The 17389-nt window shown below is 38.6% G+C and overlaps 2 protein-coding genes across 12 annotated transcripts in view; both read left to right on the top strand.

Annotated features, from left to right (window-relative positions):
• Window positions 1–3947, top strand: part of inpp4aa (inositol polyphosphate-4-phosphatase type I Aa) — a 33404-nt gene extending 29457 nt beyond the window's left edge. The window contains 3 exon segments of the mRNA XM_051906223.1: window positions 458–570; window positions 1893–2047; window positions 2127–3947. Of these exon segments, the coding sequence (XP_051762183.1) occupies window positions 458–570; window positions 1893–2047; window positions 2127–2259 (401 nt within the window). The 3' untranslated portion in view covers window positions 2260–3947.
• Window positions 3948–5200: 1253 nt separating this feature from the next.
• The window catches only part of si:dkey-4e7.3 (uncharacterized protein LOC402865 homolog), a 49993-nt gene continuing 37804 nt past the window's right edge, over window positions 5201–17389 (top strand). For 2 of the 11 annotated variants that reach the window (XM_051906240.1, XM_051906239.1), the window contains exon 1: window positions 16680–16810. Coding sequence is in view for 6 of the 11 variants with exons in the window: in XM_051906229.1 (XP_051762189.1) it covers window positions 5343–5464; window positions 5627–5700; window positions 5940–6124; window positions 8413–8592; window positions 8702–8813; window positions 13116–13252; window positions 13391–13738 (1158 nt within the window). In the remaining 5 variants the exon portion in view is untranslated. Of the gene's footprint in view, window positions 5465–5593; window positions 5701–5939; window positions 6125–8412; window positions 8593–8701; window positions 8814–13115; window positions 13253–13390; window positions 13813–16679; window positions 16811–17389 lie in introns of those variants that run through there. The other 9 variants (XM_051906230.1, XM_051906242.1, XM_051906241.1 and 6 more) reach the window with 9 other exon arrangements.

Below are 17389 nucleotides of genomic sequence, written 5' to 3'. Positions count from 1 at the left end.
GAGAAATTAATGACAGAAATTAAATTTTTGGGTGAACGAACGCTTTAAGAGTGAACTGGATGTAATGTTTTCAGACACTTAATCGCATGTTAATTGCAATTAAATGAAAGTGTTTTATAGTTTAATTTATATTAAGTGCAATTAGTTGAACTTAAAAGTGTTTTTTTGAACCACTTAAGTACTTCTTTATATGTAATCTTTGAAATATGGTTAAAGTGAACTGTCGAATGCACTGACAAGGCATTTATGGTAAACTAAAATATACTTTAATGTCATTATAGTGAAACTTGTATGCCATGTATTTAAATATATTTGGAATTCCACATTTGTAATGATGAAGTTGCAATTTAGTACATTTGAAATATATTAACTAGTCTGTTTCACAATGTCTTTTTATGAAAGAAAGTTAATAGATGATTTATGTCGGTCCTAACCAGTTAAATGTCTCCATCCATAGGTCTCCCCCGCTCTCGCAGTCAAAACTGTGTGCCTGAGCTACTCAGATTCCTCAGTCAAAATGTTAATGCCAGAAAGAGCAAGAATGTGGACATCCTGTTGCAGGCAGCAGAGGTACAGCGATCTACATTTACTATTATGTTCTCTTGTGCTTAGAGGTCAGTTCATACCACCAAGAATGTTCGGCACAAAAATGCACACAATTTTTCAGACCAATGAATAAATAACAGCAGGCGGGCTGAATGAAAATGCAGATTTATTCTCTGACAGTAGATGGCGCTTTTAGAAAAGCAGTTAACCTGATACACAAAGCGCTGCACAAGTTTTTCTGGCACCTGCTTGTCACAGGGAAGAAAGGAAGTCAAACATTATTTACATCAAAGAGTATAGAACCCATGTTTTCGTGACCAGAGCAAGTTCTGGGCTGCGTCCGAAATCACATACTTCCCTACTATATAGTAAATAGTAAAACAGTATGTGACAAAAGAAGTATGTCCGAATTCACAGTACTCATAAAAGAGTAGGCAAAAAGTACCCAGATGATGTACTACTTCTGGTGAAATTCTGGAGTGCGCATATGATGGAAACTATCCCAAGAGGCCACGGGAGAGGATTTGTGAATGGCAGTGAAGTGACAACTGACGCTGGTAGGTGACATACATAATAATGACAACATGGCGAATGTAGTATGTCCGGATTACATTCATACTATATAGAACACACTTTTTTAGCCCTCACAAAGTAAGTACTTATTCAAAATAAGTCCTTACTAAAGAAAGTATCTGATTATGGACGCAGCTTTAGATTCTTCCTCTCCTATTAACTGTCACTTAGCAAATTGCTTGTTCGTTAGCGCCACCAAGGCATAGTTTTATGTAATAGCAGCAGCTCTAGGCATGTGACCAAAAGCTCTAATCCAGTGATTCCCAAACCACTGCACATTTTGGATGTCTCTCTCATCTAACACACCTGATTCAACTCATCAGCTCATTAGTACTAGAGACTGCAAGACCTGAAGTAGGTGTGTCAGATAAGGGCGACACACAAAATGTGCAGTGCTGGGGGTCCTTCAGGACAGGTTTGGGAACCACTGCTCTAATCCCATCATTGGTTGGCCAGTTTCTTCTCAGCTTGATGGAAAAGAGATTAGAACACCTCTCTGTAAAAAAAAAAAAAAAATCTGCTGCATAGACAGCATGCAAATGTTTGTGTCGATCGTAAAATACATTTTTTACACCAAACATTCGTCTTGGTGTATAAACCCACCTTATTTTTGTGTGTGAAGCTTTTCATCAAAAAAGAAATACCATAGCAAAATATGGCACAATTCAATTTGTTTTCAATTTAGGAAGCCACGATCTGATTCCAAAATGATGCCAGTGAACTTCTAGTAATAGTCCTTAACGCGATGACATCTTTCTCATATGGTGCTTCAGGTTTGTCGGCGTCTGAATGGTGTACGTGTGACCAGCTGCAAGAGTGCAAAGGATCGTACAGCCATGTCGGTAACCTTGGAACAATGTCAAATCCTCCAGCATGAGCACTGCATGGCCCCGCAGGTCTTCACCCAGGCCTTGGAATGTATGCGCAGGTAAGACGACACTTACAGTTACGGGTCATTCATTTACGCATCATTCTCTCCCTGTCTCACAATCACATCTGGTCCACAGTGAGGGCTGCAGGCGAGAAAACACCATGAAAAACGTAGGCAGCCGCAAATACGCCTTCAACTCCCTCCAGCTGAAGACTTTCCCTAGGCAGTACAGACCACCAGAGGGCACCTATGGGAAAGTGGAGACTTGATCTGGCAAGCAGTCGTCGTGACTAGAGCTGCATGTTTCTCCTCGTTCACTTTACTTTATTACCACATATCTGAAGGAAATTTTTATTATGAACAGTCATGTTGAAATACGCTCTGGTTATCATCCAGATGACAATGTTAATATTTTCAGATCCCCCCCCCATGACCCGTGGCTCTGAGAAGATAGGAGATAGGGAAAGAAAATCACTTGAAGGTATATGGGTAGCTCGCTTGGTTGTTGCACTGAATGCAGGTAAGAAGGCCTGTTCGATTCTTAATTACTTAAGAAAAGAAAAAAAAGTCTCTGATTTCATTTACCAGAGCAGTTCCCAAATAATCCCAAATTCATTCCATCTGTGTTTAGCATTTTAAATACTTTCCAGCACCACACTTGGTCTTTGTACTAAAATACAAAGGTTAAAACTATCAGCACTGAAGCAAAGCTGTATTTTATCATCCTTTAGATTGTATTTAAAGTTCAGTAGGTTATAGTTAATGTGTATGTGCTGTGGTTTAGTAGATGATTTGTTCTCAAACCCAGTTTTAGCATTTATAAAGATAAGTCAGGTTGTTAAGTTAGAGAATTCATATATGCACCCTTATTGTTCATCATCACCTCATTTAAAGTGTACACAAAACTAGCTGCCTTAAGAGAGTCCACCATTGCAAACTCGTTTGTTAAGATAACTATGTAGATATTTCGATTCTGTGTATGACTATTTGTGACGTGGCAGATTGGTTTATTTATTTACCGTAAGACTCTCTCTTTACGAAAGTGTTAGTGCTTTAATGCAGGCCTTTACCCTCCTGACTTGCACTGTACGGGTTGTAGAGTTTAAGAGGACAAGCTTCCTCACACTGTTGCCAAGCACAGCTAGTCTCTGTACAGTGAGCATACTGTGTGAATATACATTCTTTGTAAGGAAATATGTGAGAAGACACTATTGATATATTCATTGACTGTCTGTATATGTTTTCATAGTTCAAAGTTTCTTTGTTGGACATTTTTATTGGTTGTTATGAATGTCAGTACTGATCTAATAAGGAGCACCGCTGCAACTGGTCCTACAATGTGAAGAATATTTCCTGCAGTCTTTTGTTTTCGCAAGGCAGAGGGATACATTTAAACTATTTATTTTATTTTATTGTAATAGTTATACGAAAACTGTAATGTTGCATTACTGAACAACATAATAAAAGACTCTGTGTGTAATGACCACAACAAGAAATCATCAGCCCTAGTCTCTGCACAAAAATAAATGCACAAATGGACTGTAGTTCCTGGTTTGTATATTTGCAAGATCAAACAACTGAAAGCTTACATTTGCAGCTTGGAAGACAAGAGCATGTGTCTTAACATCTGCTGAAATTATTTAAATTCGAACCAGATGCACTGCATGGAAGGTAGGCTACTAGTCTTATTTAAGATTACACTTAATTGTTATTTTTAATAAATGTATATTTAATTAATTTACCACTGAGCATTTAATTTCTTATGTTTTCAGAATTTTTTTTTCCACTATTGTAAGTGCAAAAGCACTGCTGTGTTGTCAGAGCATGCTGCCCTATTGGTTTCTCATTGTCTGTTTTTATTTTTTTTAATGTATGTTCAAAGACCTTGCTGTACAAAATGCCTCTCTCTTCCCCCCAAACATACAGCTTTATAATTAAAATAACATGCCAGCATAAACTTTGAGCTACTTTATTGCTTTGTATATTATACTGTATATACACACATATACATGTATGTGTGTGTGTGTATTTATATATATTGCATTTTATTTTTATCTAAAAAAAATGTATCTGCCATTCTGCATTTATTTTATTCTATACTGTTATGTTTTTCAAACTCCTCTTAGGCCGTTTGCCAGATCTTTACCAAACTTTGCATATGTCAGCTCTATGCTGGCAAAAAGTTATCAAAAGAATTTTGATCCATAAAAGTTTTTAGCAGATATGATCTGACATATTTGCTGAGTGTGTCCAATTCTGACTATTATGTCTATATCTTGTTTGCACAAAGTCCAAGCTTCTCAAAACTTTGTATGTATGGAGAACAAGTCATTCTGAGCAAACATGCTTAGTTTCATAAGTTTCAAAGGATAAGAAATCTTTAGAAATCTAAATCTCTCTAGAAATCTAATCTATTTCCATCAGTTTGAATGACAAATAAATGCATAGAACCAGTTCAGTTGTAGAACTATGCACTGGCAATTTATAGTTAGTTTACAAAGAAATATGTATTTAATAGATCATTAAATGTTTATTTTCCTTGTATAATAAAATTAAAAACACATTTGTCAGATTGATAGACATGATTAAATATATTTCTGTCCATTTAAAATGAAGAGACAATTTTATTTCTCTGTTTTAATATATTTCTATAAAGAAACATTTATTTAGCGTTATCATACAAAAAGCACATTCTCATATAACCTGACACCAGCTCAGAAGCGCCTGATATGAATGTATTTTTTAAAGTGTTTACTTGTAGTTTTAGTTCTAGAAAACATTGTAAATTGGAGTTTAAACCCAACAGCTCACACAACGCACATTTTTATGGGTTAGAAGGCAACATATATGCAGTATAGAAATATAAAATGATAAAGATTAAGATAAATACTTATGTACTTACAAAATTTTGAGCTGCAAGTGTTATCTTCACACTCATTTGAAATTGACCTATGGCATCCCATAATGCGATTCCATATACACCACATATCTTATATGAAAGTAATCTGTTATTGTATTGGATGGATAAGTAACAGTCTGCTAATACACCGTTTTGCGGCTCAGAAAGCCGAGACCCGTTCAAATTACCTGATTTTTTTCTTATTAGATACAATTGTCTAATAAAAGATAAGAATAAAACTATTACAAAAGTAGTATCATCTGGAAAAAGTGATATCTCTGGAAAATAATTAAATAAAATTTTTATCTTGAAATTGTTCACAACTGTGATTGGTTCACCCTGGCAGTGCTGAGAAAAGCAACAGCTATCACGTGACAGAAACGAAGAACTGATTCAAAAATTATTCAGCGATTACCTCAAACGTGGTCCCAGGACATTCACACGGACTGTAACATGCTACAAGATCAGTCGATTGCACAGATTTTAGGTTATATGTTCTCTTGCGCATTATTTAGATTTACTTTTAGAGAAGTGCTTCTTAGAAGACAACAGACACGTGGATTAACCAAAACTCGGTAAATAGTTAATTTAGGATTGTTTTGTGTTGCTTGTAGTTGGGCTTACCTATGCGCTACAGTCTAAAACCTTTTTAATGGAAAACATATTAAACGTGATTGCGTAATTAACTACCCAAAGCTCCAAAGTTCCTCCCACAGATAAACTGACTCCTCTTACAGATACCGAGAGCTTGCCACTGCATCAGACAGCTTTCAAGAAACTCGCACGAACGTCTACGACCACTTCACTAAAGGTAAGGTAAATCCTGCAGAGACCTCATTCATGCATGTACTAGTTATTAACCTACTAATTAGTCACTTGGCTGACATATTTACCCTAAGTGTCCAACAGTACATTTATGAAGCGTCTTGCACAAGAGCATAAAGACATGTGGGTTTTGAATGTTCAACTTTCACCAGCCTGGACATTAAAACAGGATTCACCACCAACTTTTGTTAACTAAATGCCTTTTGTTCTCATATTGTTGTGAAGAAGCCAGCATGAAGAAACTGCTTGTGGACGTGGACTGTGGTGTGGATGATGCTCAGGCTCTCATGATGGCTTTGGCAGCGCCGGACGTGCAGATCCTGGGCATCACTTGTGTTCAGGGCAACACTTCAGTAGAAAATGTCTGCAAGAATGTCCTGCGTGTCCTGAAAGTGTGTAAGCATCTGGAGGTGAGATATGCTTGGAAAGTGGTCAGTACATACCACAATGAGATAGACATTTTGTGTGATGTTTGTTCATTATATGACCTGGACCAAGTATTAAAGTCAGCATGAAATGGAAGTTGCGATAGTCAAATTGAAAACCACTTGACTATGTCGTTGTGATCATGAACACAGCTTAAAGTCTCCCTACCAGTACCGTTGGCTGAACGTCGGATGCATATGACACACTTAACTGGAAACACTTAAGGATTTTCAAAGTCGTCATCTGGTTGGTTGAATTCTACAGGATGTCCGGGAGACGTGTGTGTCGCGTTCTTTAACGGTCCTCCTGGAAACAAATGTTGTGACGCCAAACCCCCTCGTGGAAGAAGAAAGCCGTCGTGTTTACAACTGTGACAATGAGCGCTTTCCAGGATCAACTAAACACTGGATTTTCAAAGTTCGCGGCTCCATTGTTGCAGTAAACTTGCACAACATTCTTGAATTAATAATTTATTATATGCACGCCGGTCTGTTATTGAAGGGACATCGGCTTTACATTTTCACACCCCAAAACATGACGCAGAGCAAAACGAACTGTGATTTATGCAATATGTCAAACCTTTAACTCGAGAGGGGGAAAAAAATCACCCCCTGGCAACAGTTTAAAAGTAACCCAATTCTACGGGAAAATCGTGGACTTAGCAACCCTTATATCCAAGTGAAATGGCTTCCTGAACAAGAAAAAATGTTTGTCCGTCGGGAATAAGGGTTATGTGCAACAAACTTTCGTATTCTATCAAACAGGATGCATCGCCGCTTCTGGTCTTTTGTATGTTCTTTGTTAAATATAGAACCGTTTTACTTAAGATGCCTTTTAAAGGAGTGAGCAAAGATGAGCATAACCAGTGTCCATTGCATATGCAGATTGATATCTAAAAGTTTTTTTTATTTTTTTTTTTATCACTAACATTTAGATATTTAAATCAAATTAAATGGCAACAATAAAATAACTAGCTAGGTTAGCTGATTACCTTAAATGTCCATAGATATCGCTGCAGTTCGTAATGAAATTAACACATTCTTCAACAAGCGGATGCAATGACACTTGTTTTCCTGTTTTTTCATGTGACGATCTCTTGGTGGATCTCGTGTGAGTGACAGGTTGATCCCGCCCTCACGCCACTATACACATCATCAGAGAAGAGATGTTGCTGCAAGCAGGAGGGGAAGCTATTTTGATTAAAGATTATGAGGGCACATGGATTAAAATAAAAAAACATTAATAATAATAATAGTGTGCACCGTTAAATCATTTATAATAAATGCTGCAGTATTCCGTAAAAAATAATAATGGTCAATTTTGATTTCATGGTAATTATAAGAAAGCCAATGGGCTAAATTTAGATTGCATATTGACTTTGAAATTACAATACTATTTGTACTTGTTTATTTGTTTAGTAAATGTCATACTTTGCGATGCAGAGGTTTTTCAAAGAGCTCATACTTTGACCCAATGGTTAGAAGAGAGGTTGTATTTCCTACAAATATTGTGCAATGTTTGCATACATGTGACAGCTTATATTGGTGAACAAAAATTGGCGAACAGTTCTGAAGAACGGTGGGCAGTTTAACTGCTCAGTACTAAGAAGGGGCTCATGAACAACTATCACAAAACAAACAAACAAACAAAAAAACAATCGTGGATCATCTATGTATACAGCATTAAGAATCAAGCATATGTGAACTTTTGAACTGGGTCATTTTTATAGATAAATAGATAAAGAAAGAGAATCTGTTAATTCAAAAGCTTGGTACCTGACAGGTGACCAGCAATTTGCTCATCATTCACTAAAAATAATAATCTTGAAAGACTGGAAAGGTTGTGGAAATTCATTGGTCAAAAGTATGTGCCTACATCAGTTTTTTTACTTGCAAAATTCTGCATTTCTGTTGGCTCTCAGCAGGAAGAATCCTGGTAGAATAAAGTAAAGTATTATGTAGCACATGACTGTCATTTTACTATTACTGAAAGACTTGATTTTCTCTGAATTGGTTAATGGAACGGACGTGATAAACAGAGTGCTACAGAAATCAGAAATAATACATTGTGATTGTTTTTCAGGTTTTTCAAATGTATTTCTTTATGTTCAGTAATATATATTCTTTTATAATTCTAGCTGTTTGCATAGATATTTTGAGATTAAATAACTCCAAGAATAACTTTTCTTACTTCAAAGTAACATTTTATGGTTCAGCACATGACAGCCATTACAGCATAATCAAAAAACCCGATTGTGTCTCTGAATTGCTAGATTCCTGTATTTCGTGGAGCAACTAAAGCACTCTTGGGGAAAACCGTCAGTGCTGGAGATTTTCATGGCAAAGATGGACTCGGGGACGCCCCAGACCCTGAAGCTCCTGGTCTGGAACTTATCCAGAAAGAGATCGCTGCGTCAGCCATGATCCGAATAGTCAATGCGAATCCTGGAGAGGTGTATATGATTATACAGTAGCAATTATTGATTATATTATTGCATATTGATTAATGGAAATAACATGCATTTCAAGTATTTTACCATGTGTTGTTCCTGCTTCTCTAAGGTGTCTTTAGTGGCCACGGCTCCGCTGACGAATGTGGCTTTGGCAGTGAAACTGGACCCCTCATTTCCCCAGAAACTCAAAGGCCTTTACATTATGGGCGGCAATACAGACTGTGAGTCCCTAAAACTTACTTTACACTTACTGTTTAATCAGAATAGGACGGGCAATATATCCAATATTAGAGCTGTTATGTTTCATTTATTTCAGTGAAGTTTAATGTGACAGCTTTGATGAACTGGTTCAAAGTAAATCTCTACAGTCAATGTTTCTCTAAAAACAGACTTTTATTTGGCAGTGATGTCAGTTTAGCTGCAATGATGGCTTCTCTCAAATAAATCTACATGGTCACTTTAAACTGATTTACTGAAATGAATCAAGGTCTTTAAGCCATGTCAAAGCATAAATACTACTGGTCAAAAGTTTGTAATAATTAAGATTTTTGAATGTTTTCGTAAAAACAGGAAAATTGTTCAGTTAAAACGGTAATAATGTGAACTCTGATAACAATTTAAAATAACTGTTTTCTTTTTTATTTTAATTTATTCCTGTAATCACAAAGCTAAATTTTAGCACCATTACTCCAGTCTTCAGTCACATGATCCTTCAGAAATCATTCTAATATGCTGATTTGGTGCTCAATTATTATTGGTGCTCCGTTAATAATAATAGTGCTTATTTTTTGGTTCCAAATGGGTTGTCAAAGCTGGGATGGGTAATGAGGATAAGCTCTTACTGCCTACAAGGCATAAGGCATGCGTCTCATAAAGCCTCTGACAGCCAAGTCCAACTCCTGGCCTTCTCTTGTGGCTTAGTCTCTGAGCCCAGCAGAACCGATATAAAACCTACAGCCTAGTGTTCTCCACTGCCATCTCAGCCTGCTAAGCCACTGTGGAACGAACACCTGGCCTAAAGAGTGAGATTGGTTTGCGTGCCCTGATTCTCACTTTAAACCAATACACCGCAGGAGAGAAGACCTACAGCGACGGAGAAATTGGCAAAATGACAGGTTCTAGATGGCACTGGAAGTCGCAATCTTAACTCTGCATGTAGGTGGCTCAGTCAAATGAGTCGCTTTCTTGCTGATCTGAGACAACATCAACATTTGGCAGCACCCTGAGCGACCAAGCAACCCTTTTCAGGGATAGTGCTGCTTGCTCCACATGGAGATGGGCCTAGAAAAGGTGGCTCAAATCCAGCTTGCCTCATCCCTCAACTGCTGGCTAGCTGCAACCAACAGGCATCTCAGACCAGCAGTAAAAAAGCAAAGAACAAGTTAATAAAGACAACAAGAAGGACTCTAAAGGAGGTGACTGACCCCAGAGATGTTCAGCATTGGTGGCAAAAGAACTAGCCAAGCTGGACATTGATATAGCTGCACTCAGTGAAGTACGCTTTCCAGAGGAAGGGTCACTCACAGAGCACGGAGCAGGGTATACCCTATACTGGTCTGGAAAATCCAAAGAAGACCGCAGACTCTCTGGAATTGGCTTCATGATCAAAAAGTCCATTAACAACAAGCTCATGAGTCTTCCAGTTGGACACTGTGACCGGCTCCCTACACCTCCCCCTCCTTGGCAATCAGTTCATGACCATCATCAGCGTATATGCTTCCACCCTTCAGTCTGACATCATCACCAAAGACACTTTCTACAGGAATTTGAAGCCCTTTCTCTCAATGGTAGACAATGCAGATCTTTATCATGGGCGAATTTAATGCGCGTGTGGGTAGAGATCACGCAGGCTGGCCAGGAGTATTGGGTCACCATGGAGTTGGTAATTATAATGACAGTGGGCACATGATGCTGGAGTTTTGCATGGAGCATGGTCTGACTATCACCAACACCCTATTTCAGCAGAAGGGAATTCAAGACAACTTGGACACATCCAAAGATGCTCGCAATGTGCTCCACACTAGAGTAATGCCTAGTGCCGATTGCTGTATAGACCACAGGCTGGTTCAAGCAAAAGCTAAAATCACCATCAAGGCCACAGTAAAAGGAAGGAGACCTAAGACCCAGAAACTCCACATTAGCCAGCTCCTGATCCAAAGAGGGGAGTTCAACAGGGAGCTGGAGGCAAGATTTTGCAAACTAGAATCATCAAACCAAGACCTAGACCCTTAGAATTTGTGGAATCAAATAAAGACCATCCTTCAGGAAACAGTCATAGATGTGGTAGGCTTCTCATATAGGAAGAACCAAGATTGGTTTGATGAGAACGATTCTGAAATCCAGAAGCATTCAAAGGCACCTTTACACTCTTCTGATGGCCTTACCCTGCTGACAGATAAGTCTTCCATTCTGCATCACTAGGCTGAACATTACGAGGACCTCCTTGGTGACAAACATTTGGTACAGGAAGATGCTTTAGCAAGTGTCCCTCAGCGAATTGGGAAGCTGGAGTTAGACGACCCACCAACAGAGGAAGAAGTTAAGAAAGCCATCACCAAGCTCAAGCGTGGCAAAGCATCCGGCATTGATGTTCTACCAGCTGAAGTGTTTATGGCAGGAGGAGATGATGCCACTGGACAACTATCTTGTCTGTTCGCACTCTGTTGGGAGAAGGGAGTTATCCTGCGAGACCTTCAAAATGCAGTGATAGTCTTTCTGTAAAAAAACAAAGGGGAGAAATCTGACTGCTCCAACTATAGAGGCATCGCTTTACTTTCCATTGCAGGTAAGATCCTTGCCAGAATCCTCCTAGACAGATTGGTACCTACAATCACTGAAAAATTCTTCTGGAGAGCCAGTGTGGCTTCCGAGCTAACGGGCACTACTGACATGATTTCCGTGCTACACCAGTTGCAAGAGAAATGCAGAGAGCAGAATATGGGCCTATATGCTGCTTTCATTGACTTGACGAAAGCCTTGACGAAAGATACAGTCAGCCAAGATGGGCTTTGGAATATTCTAATGAAGCTGGGATGTCCGCCAAAGATTCTTGCGGTCATTCAGCAGCTGCACGATGGTCAGCAAGAGCAGGTGAAACTCAGTAGTGACCTCTCAGACTCTTTCCCGGTCAGAAATGGTGTCAAGCAAGGCTGCGTCCTAGCACTGATGCTTTTTGCCATCTTCTTCAGCATAAGGTCGCAAGCAGCTAAGGTAGACCTGACTGACGGCATTTACATACGTTTTCGAACAGATGCTAGTGTCTTTTACCTTCGCTGTCTTTCTGCTCAAACCTAGATGACAGAAATGTTGTTCACAGAGCTACTATTTTCAGATGACTGCACACTCTTGGCACACACAGAAGACCTCCAGTTACTCTTCTACCATTTTGCGACAGCAGCCAGCGAATTTGGTCTGATTATCAGCCTGAAGAAAACCGAGGTTATGTACCAGAAGTCTACAAAAGACACCTATAATCCACCCAAGATCAACATCAATGGCCATCCTCTGAACGTAGTGGATCAGTTCACCTATTTGGGAAGCATAATTTCAAATGACGCAACAATATCCAAGGACGTGGACCACCGACTCGCCAAAGCCTGCAGCTCTTTGGGCCACCTCCAGAAACATGTCTGGCAGAAACACTCATTACGCCTGCTGAGTAAGATTCAAGTTTACAAGGCAGTTGTCCACAGCACCTTTCTGTATGGTTCTGAGTCATGGGTCCTGCACAGAAAGCATATCCGGCTGCTTAAGTGTTTTCATCAACAGTGTCTCTGTTCCATTATGGGAACTCAGTTGCAGGGCTTCAAGACAAATACAGAAGTTCTGGAAAAAGCGGCCTTGCCCAGCATTGAGGGCAGGACATGTGTTACGCATGGATGATGAGAGGCTGCCCAAAGCATTGTTCTATGGTGAACTTTGCCAGGGCACGCAAGCGCTACAAGGATCAGCTAAAGAAACAGTTGATAAGAGTTTATATTAACCCCCAAGTCTGGGGGATTCTGGCATTTGATAGACCAAGTGGAGAAACATCACATTGAAGTCTGCCAGGGAATTTGAGGAACACTGAGTGAAAACTGCCCAAGTGAAGCAGAAACGAAAGAAAGAACTGGCTGCTTAAGTACCCAATGACAGCAACCCGACCTTTCCCTGTCCCATCTGCTCTAAAGTCTGCAAGTCTAAGATAGGCCTCTGCAGTCACTTAGACACAGCCTTAGACAAAATCCTTCTCATTGATCTTCGGGCACAAGGAATACGCCAATAAATATTATCAATGTTGAAAACGTTGTTGTGCCTGTTCCGTCTTAATTCTTCCAAACTTTTGACCAGTAGTGTATATTTTTCAAAAGGATGAATAATAATTATTTTATTTTATGCAATATTACCCATCCCTAAACCAGAATCATGTGTACCTTAAATACAAACATTATAATCAGTCTATGTATTGCTGGTATCTGTCTTCTATATTAATATTTTTCATGCAGTTTAACCAGGTTAGAAAAATAACAACCGTTTCTCTTTAGCTCGTGGGAACACCACTGTGTGTGGAGAGTACAACTTTGCAGCTGATCCTGAAGCAGCTTATATTGTCCTGAATGAATTCATTTGCCCAATTTATATTGCAACATGGGAGTTCACCTGTCGCAGTAAATTACCCTGGGTGAGATCCTCATGTCTTAAAAAAAATACAATAATGCATTTAGATGATTGTGTATAATGTAAAAACAACTGTTGGTGTTTATAGATTCTTGTATACACAGCACCTATATCATATAATATTTGTGTGTGTCTGTTTCAGGAGTTCTGTGATGGTTGGTTGGCCCAGGACACAGACAAGGCTCGCTTTATGAAGCAGATATTTAAGCACAGCATGGAGTCCACCTACAGCGAGAGGATTGAGAAGGAGCTGGTGGATGGGCAGGGATTCATCTCCTGTGACTCTTATGCCATGGCAGCGGCCATAGATGACACATTTATTATTGAAACCGAACACAAAGCAGTCACTGTGGAGCTTGCAGGAAACTGCTGCCGGGGAATGATGGTTGTAGATCACCTCGACCTTCTGAAGAAGACTCACAAAGCCCACATACTGAAGAAGGTCGACTTGCAGAGGTTTAAAGTGCTCATTATGAATGCTTTGAAATAAATGTTCATTAGCAGCCATGTCCATAATTGCATAATGTTGTTATATATTTTTTATAAACAACTTTGTAGACACTTGTTTGCTAATGGCTACTTTAGCTAATCACAGTCACACATTAAAAAAGTACAAAATAATTTTTACTCAAGTCATAAAAACACTAGTAGGTACCACAGTACAGCTAATAACACAGTACTGAAAGATTACCACATTTTCGCATCATGGTATTCCAAGGTACTTCAAAGTTTTTAAGACGGCCACTGTTTAAGGGTTTATATTTCAACAATGAATTGATGTAGAAAAATAATTATATCATTAGAACATTCAGTTTTTATTTGAGTGTTGATCATTATATCTAAAAAATTAATATAAATTTAATTTGGACTCTGTTGTTAATTGTATCCTTTTAAGTTATAGTGAAGTACCAACTGACAGGATTTCCTGTATAGTTTATAGCATTAGTTTTCATTAATGGGAACCTATTATGCAAAATCCACTTTTACATGGTGTTTGGACATATGTGTGTTGGCAGTGTATGAACAAAACCACCCTACAATGATAAAAATCCACACACTCCTTTTTTTATCCCCATTAAACCAAAGCAGTCTCTCCGATCAGTGTGGCGTCACACTGCTAAGGCCCCGCCCACAGCCGCTGACTGACAGCCCTGCATTACCATAGTTTCCGCCCTCAGCGAGTTGTACACTGTCCGTCATTTTCTCTGCACTCGAGCAGCTGCAATCCTGGTGTTTTGTTGGATGACATCTGAGCCACTGAGGACTCAGTGTATTAGTTTCATTTTTGAAGGTAATGCGCCCCAAAATGTACCAAAATTCCTTTATGTCTGCGAAAATCATTTCACTCCAGACTGCTTTGTGAACAAGGGGCAATTAAAGGGTTAGTTCACCCAAAAATGAAAATAATGTCATTTATTACTCACCCTCATGTCGTTCTACACCCGTAAGACCTTCGTTCATCTTCGGAACACAAATTAAGATACTTTGATTAAATCCGATGGCTCAGTGAGGCCTCCATTCACAGCTATGGTACTTTCTCTCTCAAGATCCATAAAGGTATATATTATATTGTGTATATATAATATATTGTTTAAAGTGTTTACTTGGTTGTAGTTTTAGTTCTAGAAAACACTGCACATTAGAGTTTAAACACAACAGTCCACACAGTTGTATGGGTTAGAAGGCAAGCTACATTTAGAAAAGAAATAAATAAGATAAAGATTAAGATAGCATACTTCTGTACTTACAAAAATGTTTTGAGCTGCAAGTGATATCTTCACATTCATTTGAAATTTACCTATATGGTATCCCATAACATGCAATTCCACATACACCACATATCTTATGACTGTAATTTCTCAGAAAGCCGAATCCCCATTGAGCCGCGTTTATATTTAGAGATTTTTTCCTCCCTTATTGGATACATTTGTCTAATAAAAAAGAAGAATACATTAAAACTATTACAAAAGTAACATCATCCAGCAATCTCTAGAAAATAATTGGGGGAAAAAAAATTATCTTGAAAATACATACTACTGTGATTGGTCCAGAACAACTCATTATGTCGGCGTGAAATAAACAGTTATGGAAATGTAGAAGTTAAAGTTATAGCTCCAGTCACCTCGCGAAGATCCAGAAAAAGGTCCGTTGGCGCCTCAGTGACTTCACTCAGAGAAGCTGTCAACCTCAGCTGTCAATCACCCCCGTTTTTATAGCACAAATAACTAAATAAAACCAAACTTATTTAAAGAACGAACACTTGAACTAACACCAGCGTGACAAAAAATGCCTAATATGACAGAAATTGTCTTTGGAAAAAAATATTTAAAGTGTAGTTTAATTGTTTAGTTTGTCTCACGTCCCACTGGTGTACATGGAGAAGGCGGGGTTTATGTCCTATACTGCATCCAACCACCTGGGGGCGATCGAGACGCTTTGGCTTCTCTTTTCAGGACTCTTGTGGCATGCTTGGTTGAAAGCAAAGAATATACACTAACAAGAAGCGACACTCAATAGAACGCTCCATTGCAACACCGGCGCCCAGCAGCAGCCCTGCATTTTGGGGTGAAAGCGAGTCGGCAGCCCACTAGTTTCTATGGCAATATCAGCTGCTTTGTTAAAAAAAAACGCACATTAAAGCTGAAATCCAACCTGAATGATGACAACACAGAATAAAATACTATCACTAGTAATCATCAAATCCTTTTTACAGTTTATTTTACACACTTTGTGTTCACTTTTTTCACAAAACCTTTGCTCTCTAGAAACCCAGTCAGTTTGGGTTAAAATTCTTTAAAAGGCTTATAAACAATGAATTATTACCAGCATATGAAATTAAAGTAAGGACATGCATCAGAAAAATTTGTAATGTTGGACAATAAAAATATGAATATAACAGCTTGATTTTGCAGTGTTGTCTATACTGTCCATTGAAGTAAAAGTGTCCAAAAGTGTAAATTATGCGATAACGGACACAGCAATGCATCATGTATTATAAGATCATTATGTTTGTAGCGTGATCCATTAAAACGTAGGCTACAATATAGCCTATTTCAATTCAGACCTAGATACTATACTATTACTCCACTAGGTCTGAAATATATTGTATGCCGCAAACACGATGATCTTAAATTTATTAATTATTAATTTACTATTAATAAATGTATAAAGTTGCATAAAATGGAAATACTCAATAAAGTAGGCTAACTGCGTTACCTCAGATGAATGGTTGGATTCCACAACTGGTAAAATAAAACATATATAAGACAATACAACATTTACTGTGGGAGCCGTACATAAAAAACTGTTCTATTGCGCTTCTGATTTGGCAGTGAAACTCGCCGATTTTGGGTCCGTAAGATGTGAAGGATGGTCCAGTTAGTATTTTCACCCCATAATGGCAGCCGCGCTACCGGATCGCCATCTAGTGGCTGTTACCCAAAAAGTATCAAAGTGTCGCCTCTTGGGTTCTAAGCTTTGTTGAAAGTGAAAGTGACGTGACGTCCCAAACATACTCGGAATTTGTGCTCTGCATTTCACCCATCCAGGAGCACACAGAGCTGTGAGTATTGAACGACATGCTTTAAAACATTCCAGTAAAGCCATATGCATGCCACTGTTGTTTAATACTGTTTTAAGAGCGTTCTCGGTTCAGTTAGCTGTTAACGTTACCATCATTACGAAAGATCCGCTCGAGCCGCCTCAGTTCACCGCTTTTTGCCGTCGGAATGAGAACCATGAACGAATCATTTAGCCTGGTGTTGCGAACGGTTCATTAAAATATCTGACTCAGGCGGCTGCAGTGAGGGGAGGAGTGAAACAAGTGCAGGCAAGTAATGCATTGATTCACACTCACGCGCTTTGTTGCTGATAAACTGGATGTAATTTAAGTTCTGTTGCTTTATTGAAAATAAATATAATGAACAATACACCCAAATTACTTGTTATTTATTTCCATTCGAAGAATGTGTGTATCAATCATTTTTATTTTAATTACAGACATGTTTTTATATATTTTTATAAATAGGCCTATGATAACAATCACATGGGTCAATATCACTATAAAGTGCCTTTTGGTGTCCTCATCAGAATCGCTCAGTCATCATGAATATAATGCAAAATAATTAAATTCTGAGGTTTT

This window comes from Ctenopharyngodon idella, chromosome 9 (assembly GCF_019924925.1).
Source record: "Ctenopharyngodon idella isolate HZGC_01 chromosome 9, HZGC01, whole genome shotgun sequence".
Taxonomy (NCBI): domain Eukaryota; kingdom Metazoa; phylum Chordata; class Actinopteri; order Cypriniformes; family Xenocyprididae; genus Ctenopharyngodon; species Ctenopharyngodon idella.
Note: the sequence above shows the minus strand (reverse complement) of the source record. Positions and strands in the feature narration are given on the sequence as shown.